Below are 15,291 nucleotides of genomic sequence, written 5' to 3'. Positions count from 1 at the left end.
AGGTGCTGGCCGAATTCTTTGCTTTGACAAAGCTTCTGACGGCGGTCTGGTCCTTGTTTAATTTTATTGACAGAGGCTGTGTGTTTAAAAGCAAGCCGTAACAAGCAGAAGGTGGTGAGTAGGTACTCAACAATTTGAAGTCCTTGTCTTCCTTTCTCGGGGTCCTCCAGAGATTGATCATAGGTTGCTTGACCAAACTCGAGGCGGGAGGTTTATTCTGGATGTCCTGGGAGGCGAGGAGCATCCGTCTTTTGCTCCCGAATCTGATTATTCTGCATCTGACCCTTGGCTGCCTGTTTGGTGTCTTCTGATGCAAATCCGGTGATAGTGGCAACCTTTCTACCTGGGCTGAATACCCTTGACAGCTGTTATCTGTCCTCTCCAGGTATTTTTAGCCTCCAGCCTCATGTCTGGAGGAACCGGGGATGAATTTAGCGGCTCTGGTGCCGCTCCAAGTTGTTGCGGGTGCTCTCCGCTGCCTTCTCCACCAGCCTGCCACAGTGCCGCCTCTGACGAGGCGCTTTGCCCTTGTCATTTGGTGAAAAACCGTAGACAGAAGTCACTTTTTAAAATAAGAATGAAAGTCATTATTTTCAGAGTGCTTTTAAAAATAAACAGTGGCTAGTGGTGACAGTCCCAGCAACGTGAACGTGCTTAATGCCCAGACTAAATCGTATACTCGGAAAGGGTTACGATGGTAAATTTCACGTTACGAATATTGAATCACAGTAAAGAAAAAAACTCCAGATGGATTCAGAGCCTAATGAAAAAAGTAGCCCTGCAGCACCCGGAGGTCCATATCCGGCCTCGTTTGCATTGTCCCAAGGGAGGAGGCTGTGCACAAACTGTCAGAATCAATCAGTCTCTGTGTCTCTGTCTGTCTGTCTGTCTGTCTCTCTCTCTCTCTCACACACTAAATAAGCAGTGGCATCCAGGCTCTGAGGTTCCTTTATACAGAAAGTGGACACTCGGACACTCGAGGTTGGGGGAGGGGTGTCAGCAGTTGGGGTTGCCAGGAGCACAAGCGGCTCAGGGTAGGTTTTGGGGGCGGGTTTTTCGTAGGCAGAGCAGAAGCAGCCTCAGCCTCCCACGAGCGAAGCCTGGCCCGTCTGGGAGCTGGACCCGGAGAGTCTGGAGTTGGGTTTTCTCCGGAGACCTCGGGGCCGAGGCCCCCTCTCTTCTCTCCCCATCACCACCGTTCCTGCTGTTTGTCCGTGCAGATGAGGGTTTTTTCGCTTCCGTGTAGCTTCCTTGCTCCCCCATAGTTTGCGTGGAATGTGGCCCGCCGTGGACCCAGCCGTGGTTCCTGCGTGTCCCGACTCTGGTTCCAGTGCTCGCCAGCATCTGGCGCTAGTCTCTGTGGCTCGATCCCTCTCAGCCAGTTGCTTTGTGTCCCTAGGCCTGGCGTTCACCCTGCTGCAGGGGACCGTAGGAGGGTTGGTCGGGTCTCTGGGCCGCTGGTCATGTAGACAGATGCAGGGCCAAAGGGGATTGTGTGAGAAAGGGACCGTCGTGGGGGGCCCTGCACTTCCTCCTGTGTCCCTCAAACAGGGTAAGAGAAAGAACGTAAAGTGCAGTGTGGATTTTGTAGGCTCCGTTGCCACAGGGAGTGAGCTCTCTGCAGAGCACGTGTTCGATGGAGCCGCGGACATGAGGCCCGGCGTCCTCAGCCGCCAGCCCGGCTGGTGTGGGGAGAGTTGGCGGTGGCCGTGGTGACCGCCCCGGGCCTGTGCTCTGAGCGGTGGCGAGGCACACAGTGGGACGAGTGGCAGCACACAGTGGGACGAGGTGGTCTGTGCAGTCTTCGTCTCACGTGCATTCTCAGGCAGAAGCAGGCGGTTTTGGGGGTGTCCCTGTCATCTGCGGTTTCCTGCCGTTGGGATATTTGGGTGGGCTTCCTCGCTTTTCCCTTGTCGTGGGCTACTGAACTTGAAAGGTTGGGGATGGGTGTCCTTAGTAAGAAAGGGGGACATTGCCTCGGAGGAGGGAATGAGCGGGGAAGAGGATGGAAAACAGCCTCTGTTGAAGCACGTGTGGCCACAGGTATGTTCGTTCGTTGGGCTTTTCCGTGGTGTGCCCTCCCTGCCTCTCATCTCTGTTTTTTTCTTGATTTCTCGTGGCGGAAGGAGGATACAGAGTTACAGTGGACAGGCGGAAGACTGTGACCGAACAGTAGTTTGGACATACCGTGTAAAGGACTAATAGCTTGCACACCATTGAGCTCTCAGAATACACAGCTGCTTAGGAATGGATGTTTCATAGTCGTGACCTTGAGTATATTCAGAAAGCAACACTTAGTTTGTTCTGCCTAACGGAAGAGGGAAGAAAATGTTTTTAAAAAAACCACCGCCAGAGTAGTGGTAGTTAAAGGGATTTGATTCCTTTTTGATAACAACTCTATTGTGATATAGTTCATCTACCCTAAAATTCACCTTTTTAAAATATGTAATTCAGTGGTTTTTAATATATTTATACAGTTGTCCAGCTCCTCCACCACCACTTGATTCCAGAACATTTTCGCTTCCAGAAGAAACCTCTACCCATCGGTAGCCTCCCTCCCGTCCTCCCTCCCCGCAACTCGAGGCAGACAGTCATCTGTCCGTCTCCATGGATTTGCCTCTCCTGGACTTTTGATATAAATGGAATCCTATAATATGTGGTCTTTGCGACCGGCTCCTTTCCCTTCGCATAATGTTTTCAAGGGTCATCCGTGTTGTAGCCTGTAGCAGAGTCTCATTCCTTTTACGATGGGATGATCCTCTGCTGTATAGATAGACCACGTTTTATTTATTCACCAGTTGTTGGACATTCTGGGTTGTTCCACTTTTTGGCTATGAATAATGCTGCTATGAACATGGCACACAGGTTTTTGTGCGGACGTATGATTTTAGTTTTCTTAGGTATATACCCAAGAGTGGCATTGTTGGGTCGCATGGTAACTCTGTATTTGAGGAACTGCCAGTCCGTCTTCTGAAGTGGCTGCATCAGAACGCGCTCCTGCCAGCAATGGTTCTGGTTTCTCTACAGCTTTGCTAATGATGGTTGGTATCTGTCTTTTTGATTATAGCCATTCTTGTGGATGTAAGTGGTATCTTATTGTGGTTTTGATTTGCATTTCCCTAATGACTAATGACGTTGAGCATCTCTTCATGTGCTTATTGTCCATTTGTGTCTGCTTTGGAGAAATGTCTGTTCAGGTCCTCTGCCCATTTTTGAGTTGAGTCATTTGTTTTTTGTTGTTAAGCTGTAGGAGTTTTTTTAATGTATTCTGGATATCAATCCTTTATCAGAGGCATGATTTGCACATATTTTCTCCCATTCTGTGGATCGTCTTTTTGCTTTCTTGATGGTGTCTTTTGAAGCACAGAAGTTTTAAATTTCAACTAAGTCCAGTTTACCTGTTTGTTCTTTCGTTGCTCATACTTTTGGTGTCATAATTAAACCATTGCCTACTCCAAGGTCACGAGGATTTACACGTATATTTTCTTGTAAGAAGAGTTCTGTAGTTTTAGCTCTTACATTTAGGTCTCTGGTTTATTTTGAGTAAATTTTTTTTGTATGTCGTGAGGTAGGTAGGCTTCCAGCGTCATTCTTTTGCATGTGGCTGTCCAGTGCCATTTGTCGAAAAGACCTTTCTTTCCCTGCTGAAGTCTCTTGGTGCCCTTGCCAAAAATCAATTGACCATGAATGTGTGGGTTTAATTTTGGAGTCTCGATTCTAATCCATTGATCTACATGTCCCTCCTTATGCTAGTACCACGCTGTCTTGGTTACTGTAGCTTCGTGGTAAGTTTTGAAATCGGGAAGTGTCTGTTGTCCAACTCTGTTCTTCTTTTTCAAGATCGTTTTGGCTCTTTTCGGTCCTTTGAATTTCCACGTGAATATTAGGATCAGCTTGTCAATTTCTACAAAAAAGGCAGTTTCGATATTGATAGAGATTATATTAAATCCGTGGATCTATTTGGGGTTTTTTAATCCTTTTTATGGCTCTGCTATTTGGGAACTACTGGCTAACTCAAGCACCCAAGCGTCTTGCCTTAAAAAAATTGTTTTTTAATTTATTACTACAATAGGCTGCCTTGGCGAAACAGCATAATTCACTGTTAGGCTGGAATTGGACTTTTCAGGTTCCAGGAGAGCAAATAGCTAACTCATGCAGCCTGTAGGTTGGCTTTTTGTGGTATGTGTTCTTTTGATGTAAAAGTTTGCCGATGTCTTGAATATTTAGAAAAAATGTGGTATTCTGGTTAACGCTCGTTCTGATTAATAGAGAATTAGCAGACTCTGTATATGAACATTTATCAAAGACTTAGAATATGTTACAATAAAGTTTACATTAAATTTTTATGATGATAATAATTATTATTGGAGGTATCAGAAGATATTTTAGGAACTGTAGTCCTCCGGGGGCCGCGTGAATATCAGTTATTGTTGCATTCCTAAGGCAGTTCATTTACTCAGCAAATGATGATACCGTGCCAGGCACAGAGGAGGCATGGCCCCTGCCCTCAAGGAGCTAACGGGGAGACTGATGTTAGTCAAGGTGCCGTGTGAAATTCCAGCTGATGCAGTGCCACGAAGAGATTTATGCTCTGAAGGGAAAGGCAGTGTATCACGAAGGGGTTCGATGAATCTGAGAGGCTGGGAGAGGCTTCTTAAACTGAGCTCTGAAGGAAAGTGAGAATTAGCTGAGGGAAAAATAAGAGAAAGAGGCTGCAGATAATTGGATGAGCTGGTCAGCGAGATGTAGGGTTATTCTGATTATATTTTGGCTGTTTATAGCTTTTGAGAAAAAGCATCTGAAGAATCGACTCCGGTCCTGACTGTGCCCTTTATATGCCTATGACTTTAAACAAGTAACTTAACTTTTCTGAACTTATTTACTTGAGATAAATAAAAAATATATGAAAACATAGACATCTAGGCTTTTGATTGATCCTGTTATGATGCAAAAATAATAATTTTTTGGTGACCTTCACGATCGGTTCCTTAGGAATGCAATACTGGTAAATAGAAAATTTTCTGAGCATTTTTTTCCTAGTCTTTGAGATTAAAATTCACTTCGGTTCCTCCACACTCCAGAAGCCTCCAGTCTGCAGGGAGCAGATGCGGATGTGACTGGTCCAAGGCTGGTCGTCGTGCGCGCTGTGATCAGGCACTGGGAAGAGTGGGAAGACTTTTCCAGGCGGGTGGAATTTGACCTGGTATCACTGGCAGGCAGACATGGTGGAGGAGAGGAAGCGGAGCCAAGGCACAGAGCCGGGGGAGTGCGGGGTGGCTGGGGTTCCGGGCGCATGTGCATCGGCGAGCCCGGAACATAGGTATGGGTCAGGTGGCAGGGCTTGGGAAGTCCGACTGGGGGTTTAATTTTTTTATGTAAGCTGAGGAGTGGGACGGATTGGGCGAAAGCTCGTCTCCCATTAAGGTGCCGACCCGGGCCACGCGCGCCCCTGTCCGGCTTCCTCTCCGCTCACCGGTCACGTCCGGTTCTTCTAGATTCCGATCGTGCCAGGGCGCTGTGCTCGTCGTCGGCCTCGCACGTCGCCCTCACTCTGACTTAGAAGGCGCAGCTTTCTCCAGAGCGCGTGCAGACACGCTCACGTGCGCTTGGCTTCGCCAGCTCTCCTTGTCCGCTTCAGTGAGTCTCGTTCGAAAAGCTTTCTTGACCTTGGCCTTCTTCTCAGATAGGGTTGTGTGCCCTTCCTGTGTGTGCCCGTAGCACATTGAGTTTGTGTGAGAATAGCTTGTTCACTTCTTTCTTCCTCAAGTAGATGTTCTTCTTCAGAGGTCAGAGACTTCAGTACCTGGCACCTAGGATGCGCTCAGAAACGTTTGTTGGTCGAATGAATGAATGAGCAAAGAGGAAGGACCGGAGTTCAGAAAATAGCTCCTGGCAAGAATATCTGTAGCAATGGGTTAGAGAAAGGAGCTAGTGTGACTGGGTCGTGTGTGTGTGTGTGCGCGCGCGCGCGCATTGTGTGTGCGAGAGAGAGAGAGATACAGTCAAAGATTTGTGACTGATAGACTGTAGGCCTTGAGGGATGAGAAGAGTCGAAGATGAGTCCTAGCTTTTGAACCTCCAAAGCTGGAGTGAGGTAAGGCCATTAACTGAGACAGGGAGAATGGGAGGGAAGTGTTTTGGGGACTCTGGATGCAAACGTTTGGTTCTAATTGGACAATTAAAGTATTTATCGGGTCGATGTGATTGGGGTGGCCTTACCATATCCGTATGCAATAGGACTTTGGAAATGTACTGGGTCGTGTGTGTGTGTGTGTGTGTGTGTGTGTGTGTCCGCGCGCGCGCGCACACGTGCGCATTGTGTGTGTGTGAGAGAGAGAGAGATATAGTCACAGGTTTGTGACTGATACACTGTAGGCCTTGAGGGATGAGAAGAGTTGAAGATGAGTCCTAGCTTTTGAACCTCCAAAGCTGGAGTGAGGTAAGGCCATTAACTGAGACAGGGAGAATGGGAGGGAAGTGTTTTGGGGACTCTGGATGCAAACGTTTGGTTCTAATTGGACAATTAAAGTATTTATCGGGTCGATGTGATTGGGGTGGCCTTACCATATCCGTATGCAATAGGACTTTGGAAATGTGGGCCAAAGGTTAGGGAGTTAGTCGTTCCTATCACCTGTGGTTTTTTTTTTTTTTTTCCAGAGGGCAAAGAAGCCCTGGTGATGGTCCCCAGAGGTCAGCCGCCTCAGCATGGGGCAGGGTGGAGAAGGGCGGTGAGTAGATTTGAGGGGCAGATGGGGACACGCTGGCACAGCCTGTTGGGGAGTATGTAAGCTTCATGCAGGTAGGGACCCTGTTTGCTCACGGCTGCATCTCTGCCTGGAGTAGTGCCTGGTGGTTAAAAGAATGAATGAATCAGTTCAAAAGAATCAGGAGTGGAAGTGACAGTAGCGAGTGAAATTGTTTGGGGAGAAGACAAGGCGCTTGAGGACAGAAATGTGGCGACTGCTTCACTAGTGTCACCACAGCGGGGAGCACCAGTGGGGACTGAGAAAGAACGGTCAGAGAGGTAACAACGAAAACATGAAGTCAGGGATGCTAAGCGCGAGGGCTGCGCGGAGGTCATCAGCTCTGACGCCGCGGAGTTTGTGTAGAATCAAGACGAAGGTACTGATTTTGCCAGTTGGGTAGTGAGTTGGGGGAGTGAGGAGGAGGTAGCAAGAGGACACGCGGTTCAAGGATTTGGGACATGCGGAGTGCGGGTGCGAACGGCGGAAATGGTAGAGCAAGTCCGAGCTGAGGAAAGGAGCCCTGGAGCCCGGGGGACTGCGGGTGTATTAGTTTCTGGTCGCTGCTGTGATAAGTTACCACGCACCCCATGGCGAGCGCGGAACTCATCGCCTGGCCTGCGGGCAGGAGCTCAGGCGGGGCTGGGCCCGCTGCTTCAGGCTGCACAGGCCCGCGGTCGAGGTGCTGGTGGGGCCGGAGCTTCATTCGAAGGCTCAGCTGGGGAAGGATGCTCGGCCAAGTTCACACAGTTTGAAGGATTCCTTCTTGTGGGCTGTTGGCCAGAGGCCACCCTCAGTTCCTTGCCATGTGGGGCTCTGCAGCATGGCAGCTTGCTTCCTTAGAGCCAGTAAGGGAGAGAGTCAGCTGGAAGACAGAAGGTATGATCTTTGTCACCTAATCACGAAGTGACGTCTCTTCACCTGTGCTACTTTCTGTTGTTGGAAGCAAGTCATTAGGTCTGACACACACTCAAAGGGAGGGGGGTCACACAGAGCTGAGTGTTAACAAGAGCTGGGGGTCACAGGTGGCCTGCCATGAAGTTTGTCTACCATAGCGGGGAGGGAGGATGGCGCTAGGAGACATTAGGACAGTTCTTCAGAAAGAGGCCCTCTAGGGTGAGATGGCAGGTTGAGAACTTAGAGAGTGAAGTTTTGGGGGTACAGTCCCGGTGGAGGTTCAGATAGAGCGCCGAGGTGTTCGGGACCCTTCCCTGCCCTCCGCACCCCCTCACAGGGGTAGGTCCTCTCCTGTGAGACAAGTCCGCAGACCGTGTGATAATTGCCATCGATGACCCCTTCTGCCTTGCTAAAGCTCGATTATTCACTGGCAGCTTCCTGGCCAGTGAGGTGTCTGTGCCGCGTGCCTTATGATGATGTTGAGGATCAAACAGGCGGTTCATGGCAGCGTTTTGTAGGGCGTGAAGGGACATGCAGGCTAACGGTATTCACGGGACTGCTTTTCCCACGGACTTAGATGTACATTTTCCTAGTACTTGGGTTCGTTACGTCTCACGTAAATTATTGAACTGGGCTTTATTTAATACTGTGATATTTTTAGGGTCTTTTGAGTAGAGTGTTTGCTTTTGTGATAAAGGACCCCAAAGTGATGTCCCTTTCAAGTCTTTGTATCTAGTTTTTTTTTTTTTTAATCTGTCCTTATTGTTCCTTGTCACTCTTTGGCTTCTGTCTGTCAATTTCTCACTATCCTTCCCCTCTTACTTGTTGCTTCTGATCGTCCCTGGGCTTGGCAGCCTGGTAATTAAGCTTATTAGATCTGTGAGTAGTTTGGTAGTAATCAAAGCAGGACTACGGCCCGGAGCGCCCGGCTCACAGTGACGTGCGTGAGCTTCCGTGGGGAGACTGTAAAAACCTCTTTCGGCCTCACAGTGGTCTTGGCTGCCTTCCTGGTTCTGGCTGCATGTGGCTTCGGCGAGGTTCCCGCAGAGCCGAGTTCCATGGGTCGGGTGTGGCTGCCATCTTCCCGGCACGTGCCTCATTGCTCCATTACGAGAAACGTCGTTCTCTCCTTTCGTTTTGATGAGGTTTGAGTTTTTTGGGCAGGGATAGGTGAGGGGTGGTCTGCGGTTCATGTCCTTGCGGAACCAGGAGTGTGCGGGGAGCCCCTGGTTCTTGCTCTGCTCCCTCCCCGCGCTCTCGGCCTGTGTCTGTGCCCGTGCCCTGCTGTCCCCTTCCGCGGGAAGGCATGCTGTCCGCTCCGCCACCCGTGGGGACCGCAATAAGATTCTATACACATGAAAATGCTTGTTATACGTGTACTATCAGATAGAATGCCTGCTGTGTTGGGTTGATTTTGTTGATATTTTACGGTGCTTTGTCTTTGAGGAGTTTAAAAATTGTTATCATTAGTACTAGTAATGGTTAGTGCTGCTAAAACAATGTAATTTTAAACTCTCTTTAGTTTTTTTCCAAATATGTTCTCCTGGAATCTCTTCATGCAAATGTAGACATTTAATACAGGTTCTCTCATTATTTTCAGAATATTGAGTACACTGGCTTCCTAGCCAAATTAAATTTATGAAAATTCTGATAATACTGTGATTCATATCAAGAAAGAATACATTTTTTCATTCTCAAATAACTTAAATACGCTTTACATGAATCTGGTAATAGTGAATCAATTAATGTGATTTCTCAGGTCGTAAATCAGGCTTGATATGTTACAGTATTAGTGTAAGCTTCTTAGGACTTCGGCTGTTTTGTGGTCTGTTTTAGCTCCTTGTTTGCTTTTGAACTCAATTCTAGGTGTTGAACTCAATTTGAGAGCCTAAAATGGTTTGTGCCCCAGTTACCTCGAGGCCACCGCCTCACTTTCTTACTGAGCCTGCCTTAGTAGTGGGAAGCCAGCCACCTGTCAGACGGCCTCCTTGTGACTGGGGCACGCGCTTTAATTTTGTCTCTGTCCCGTAGGAGTGTTGCCAGCGTTATTATAGTAGCACTTGCTTATATTTTAAACTTCTTGAAAAGAGGTAATATGTGAGCAGAAAATATTTTTGTGCTGTACCACGTAATTTTTCCCCTACTAACCTTTTGCGGTCTAGAAAAAGGATAAAGTTGCCTGCGTTTAGGGTACTGGTTGGTTTCCCAGCTTCAGAGGTCATTGGCCCTATTTCATAGAGGTCTCCAGGGCACGGCCCTCGTCCGGCCCTGTGCTCCTTTTTGCCTGGCAGGCCTGAGCTCCAGCCAGAAATGTTAGTGTTGGTTCTGTGGTGTCTGTGAACACTGGTGAGTGTTTTTACCCGCTTAGTTCTTAGTGGGTCTAGAGTAGTTTTTGTCTTATTGCTTGGTTGTTCAGGGAACAGAGGATGGGTGGCGACTCGGGGTGGCCTTAGGAGATGGAGAGAGGTCCTTAAAATCACTGATGGCTCTCAGTAAATCTCAGCATCAGCAGGGTGAGAGATGGGCCCACTCTTTTTCCTTTCTGTGAACGTTTGTGTAATTCACCCATGAATTAAAAAAAAATATTTGAGCTTCTATTATAAGCCAGCCATTAAGTACTAGAGACACTGAGATGAAAAGCCCGATATCCCTTTAAGGATGCCCTTGTTCGTTAGAGTCTCATTTTGAATATGTTAGAAAAATATTTATCGGAGAAGAAAAGCTACTAGATTAGGTTAAGATGCCAAATGGCTTGAGGGATTAAAGGTGGAGTTGTAGGTTAACAGAGGACAATTCTGAAAGGAATGACTTCTCTAATTAGAAAAAAACCAATCACAAATGGCACTGTGGCAGAAACTGCTAGCTGATCACGAAACCATCTCCTCTTCCCGGGCACGTAGCCAGACTGCATTTCCCAGCCACCCTTGCAATTAGGTGTGGCTTCGTGGCCAAATTCTAGCCAATAGAACAGGAGCAGAGAAGTGTGCCACTTGCAGGCCCGGCCCACGAAACCCTCCAGGCACCATTATCTGTGCCCTTCCCCTCTGCTGGCTGATGCGGAAGAGCCCAGTGACCTAGGAAAGGCCCCTGCCACGGGATGGAGGGGAGCAGGGGAGCCAGCGCGGCTGCTTGGAGGAGCGCTGTCTCCTGACCAGACACACCTGTTTGGAACTTTGCACGAACAAGAAGTGAATGCTTAGAGTATTTGAGCCAGGATACAGTTCATTCTGAGTGAGCCTGCCTAGCTAATCTAGGAGTGATGCCTGGAATGCTAGGTGAAACTGGTGAGTTTAGTGAAGGTGCTAAGAATTTTGGACTCTGCTTAATTTTGATTATTTATATGTCTTGTTGTGTATACTGACCAGTGAATTTTAAGGATCAGTTTAAGTCATGGTAAGTTTTTTAATGCATCACTTCTAATTGATGCGAGTGGTGTATTGCATTCAGTGTGGCCTCTCTCCGTCTTTGATTTAATAAGCTATGTGGGCCCTCAGTTAGCTTTAAAAGGGCTCTGTGGAGACTTAAACATTCTCAGTTCTTATTTCAAAGAACTGTAAACACAGTTTTCATCAAGCTGCTTCTCTGTCCGGAAGCCTGCAGTCACTGCTTATTACTAGCATTTCATTCCATTTATTCCGGCATCCCCAAACTGTGTGCATATATGAGGACCTGGGTGTGCCAAACGCCCTGGTCTGGGGTCTCTGACGGGACAGAGAAATGGAGAAGACAGTCCACGTCTGCAGAGTTTGTGCTTGGTGCCCGGGCAGCCGCACAGCCTGTGCTGCTACCATCTGCCCTCGTGTTGGCCTTTAGGAAATCATGGGGGTTTCTTCATTGCATTTTTTTTTAGTATTGCCTCTAACTTGATAGTGTACTTTTTGAAGGCAGGTGATCTATTTTACAGAGCGTCTGTATCTCCCCTCTTGGTCACTTCTAGAGACACTGGACACTACAAATGAACCATTCCTGTAGTTGCTTTCGATTATCTCGCTCGGATATTCAGGTATAATTTCGCATTCCAGTTTGTGTTGACAGACAGAAGTCCTTACTTAGTCTATTAGGAATTCATGGCCTGGTGGGGTCGAGGAATGTTGGGACAGGAAGGGTCTTTTTTAGATCTAATTCCTGATCTTCCAGGTCATCTGGTTCCTGATACTCAAGGCGCAGCCCCACGTCACGACACGGGCTTCCCCCACCCGCTCCGGCTTCCTAGAGGCACAGTCCAGGCTCCACTCAGTTGGGGAGTCAGAGTCGGCCCTTAACAAGATGCTCACATGACCCGCATGCACACTGAAGTTGGAGTCGCACTGCTCGAGGTCACCCTCCCGTTTTACTCTTGAGAAAGCTGGGGAGTCAGAGAGTTGCCCGAGTCACACGGCGTTCTGTTTCAGCGGCTCCCATCCTTGGCTACATCTTGGAATCACTTGGGAACCTTTAAAAAGTACTGATGCCTGGGACCTATCCCCACATATTCTGCCTCAGCTGGTCAGGGTCGCAGCCTGGGCATCAGAATTTGAGAGAGCTCCCTAGCCGAGGGTCGCACAGCCCCGCTGACAGCCGTGCATCCGGTGGGCGGGGGCGTGCGGGTTCCCGCCGCTGCAGCCCCGCCGCCCTCCGCTGTGCGCATCCAGAAACAGCGCTCTTCCTGCCCCGTGTCGCCAGCGTGCTCCACCCCAGTTTCTTTCCTGCACCGCGCGTCTCTCACTGGCATGTACCCTACAAGAAGGACCCTCTTCTGTCTTGTTTACTGCTGGGTCCCAGCCCCTAGGACAGCGTCTGGCACAAGTTAGGTATTCTTTTAATATTCGTAGGACAGAAGGAAGGAGTCAGGATAAAGAGGGATGCATCCCATGGGAGGCTGCTCAGACAGCCTCGGCAGGGCCGAATGGGGTCAGTGGAAGGCTCCGGAAGGCTGCGAAGTCCAAGTGGAAACCAGGAGTCACGCAGGGAGGTCAGGACTTGGACCTTGACCTGTCTGACCTTGGAGCTTGTTCTTTCCCCGTCCTCGCGCTGTCCCGCGGACGGAGAGGTCAGCCGTCTGTCACCGGCTTCGCAGCTGGGGCGGCTCAGCGGGGACGCAGGGCTCCAGCTCTGCAGACCCTCGGGTTGGGGATCCTCCCCCAACGCCGAATATGGTGAACAAGTCTCCAGGGGTTCAGTGAAAGGACCTACCTAGCTCAGAGCCTGGCCCTGGGTATGTAACACAAGGGAGCCATTTCTTCTGTGAGTTTCCTGTGTTTTAGGCACATTCGCTTTGAGAACCTGGTTATTTTCAGGACAGAAAGACTTTCGATTTCACTCTCAACTCATGTGCATTTCTGTCCTGGTGAAGTTAGCTATTAAGACTTTGTTTATTATGCCCGTGCTGTAGGCAGATCATGTTGCTCATGATATTTCTGTTACATCTGCTATTTTTGGTGTTTCATTTCTCTGAGTTGTTAACTTGGTATGTTTGGGCACTAATTTACCCATCACCAAACTTTGGAGTCAGGTGTAAAAGCCCTATTTTTGAAGTCTTTATTAGTGTGTCCCGCTGCACATTAGTGAGTTTTAAAACTTTCGATGACTAGACCTTTGTTAAGGTGTCTCGGTAAATGGTAAACTTACGCTGTCTTTTTTGGGGAATAGGAAGCCTGAAAATGCTAAGGCTTAAGACATTCTTTTAACATTACAAGATTTCAAGCTTTGATTCAGAAGCTGCATTAAGAGGAGATGTTGCATTGATATGGTTGGAGGCTGTCACCGGCACCTCTTGCACGTGTCACATGAAGTCAGTGCTGCTGACTTACGTGAACCGCTTTTTATGATGTGCCCTCATTCCGTGCTCATGGTCATGGGAAGAAAGTGCTGATGAATTTTCCAAAGGCTGTGTGGAGTCTGAGGTTTGCCCAGAGTTCTTGGGGAGAGTCCTCGGGCCCAGATGTGACCACAGGTGGTGAATCAGTAGTTACCACTATTTATTAAACAAATAGAAGGACAGTAAAAGTCCTGGAACAAGAATTTTCCAGAAGCAGAAAATAAATAATTAGGGAGCTGATGGTTATCCTGGGAGCCAGGAGTCACATGATGGAGAAGGACTTTTCTATGGCAAAGCACTTGATCATGGACGGAAGGGAAAGGAACATTAACAATTCATGGAAGTCAAGTTTAATCAGATTTCAACACTTTTTGGCACAAAAAATTCAGGCCATCTTCAGTTTGCTCTTAGAAAATGTTAACGTTGTTAAAGATTATCCTTATCGACTGTAGTAACAACAGCATTTTATATTCACGTGATTCTTCTGAATGCAAAGCGCTGTTGTACACACTCCCCCGTTTAATTCTCCCCGTGGCCCTGTGGGCTGGGAGAGTGAGGTATCATCTCTACCTTTTATGAGGTAAAACAGAGGTTCAGTTACTTTCCCAAGGATGACAAGTAAGTGGGAGAGCTGAGCTTTTTTGTATTTTAAATATAAAGCGTTGAGGTAGTTGAACTTGTAAACCCTTGATTTTCTAAGTATATAAGTGTGTGGTTTATAATACAGGATGAATAATCCCAAAATTTAATACTGCAACCGAACGAAAAGGATATTCTGATATTCTTCTGACTGAAAGTAATTGGCTGGCAAGACTCACAGAAGTTTTTTCCCCTTTCTTAAAAGTTATTGTGTAGATTTTGTATGAACACTTTAATTTTCTCTGCATGAAGCAGCCTGATGGCAGACACCTGGTCTTCCAACTTCTTCCTGACCTTCTCCACCTGCCATACTGTTAGTTGGCACTCAGTAGATTGTTTTGAATGAGTCGGGTGTTGGGCTTACTGTTGGGAAATGGTTAATAATGTCCGAATGCAGACTGACCTGCAGAATGAACATGGCATTGATTCTTCTCAGTAAAATTTACCGTGTGTACACCACGTGTGCTCCATATTTAAAAAAAATCACACAAGTAATACGTGTTCCCAGCGTATGTCTTTTTTTACACACACATATTTTAAATTTTGAAACACTCTTAAGCCTACAGAAAAATTACAGGTAGCGTGCAAAGAACTCGTTCCCCTCCGAACTATGTGAGAATAAGTTTCCGATATGCTCCATCACCCTCAGATACTCTTGTATTTCCCACCAACGAGAACGTTCTCCGTAAGCGCGACACAGTAATCCAGTCAGGACGTGGATGACGAGACAGCTCTTGCTCTAGTCCTCACGCCCGCCAGGCCTGTCACCAGCCCAGCGGCAGCCTTCGTAGACGGAGGTCCAGCCGGAACCCTGGGTGGGTCTCCCTCGGCTGTCTCCTCCGCCTCCTTCAGCACACGACAGTTGTCAGGCCTTTGATTCTCACGACCTCGACACTCCTGCAGAGCGCAGGCCGGTCCTGTCGTAGGGTGTCCTCGCGGGGGTGCGTCTGGTGGCTCCTCGCGGTTAGATGCAGGTCGCGCATCCTTGGCAGGGAGACCACAGAAGAGCCAGTGTGTGTCTTTTGCAAAGATTAGTTTTACATTTTATTTTCTGTTTCCTTAGAGCGTTTCCCAAAGTGTATTCTGCGGAACTAGCACCTACTGTGTTCTCAACACCGTGCCACCTCTAGAAGGTAGGACTCGACAAGCTTTTGACTTAAAGGAAGGGGTGGGCTTGGCAGCGAGAGCGTTGCTGTCCTTGCAGTGTGGTGACAC

The 15,291-nt window shown here is 48.1% G+C and overlaps 1 protein-coding gene across 4 annotated transcripts in view; it reads left to right on the top strand.

Moving 5' to 3' along the window:
• LOC107195854 (calmodulin-binding transcription activator 1-like) overlaps positions 1–15,291 on the top strand; it is a 72,149-nt gene that overhangs the window by 10,770 nt on the left and 46,088 nt on the right. For 3 of the 4 annotated variants that reach the window (XM_025048581.1, XM_025048578.1, XM_025048580.1), the window contains exon 2: positions 15,140–15,209. In XM_025048581.1, the coding sequence (XP_024904349.1) occupies positions 15,140–15,209 (70 nt within the window). Of the gene's footprint in view, positions 1–6,661; positions 6,729–15,139; positions 15,210–15,291 lie in introns of those variants that run through there. The other variant, XM_025048579.1, reaches the window with a different exon arrangement.

This window comes from Pteropus alecto, unplaced genomic scaffold, assembly GCF_000325575.1.
Source record: "Pteropus alecto unplaced genomic scaffold, ASM32557v1 scaffold125, whole genome shotgun sequence".
NCBI lineage: Eukaryota > Metazoa > Chordata > Mammalia > Chiroptera > Pteropodidae > Pteropus > Pteropus alecto.
Note: the sequence above shows the minus strand (reverse complement) of the source record. Positions and strands in the feature narration are given on the sequence as shown.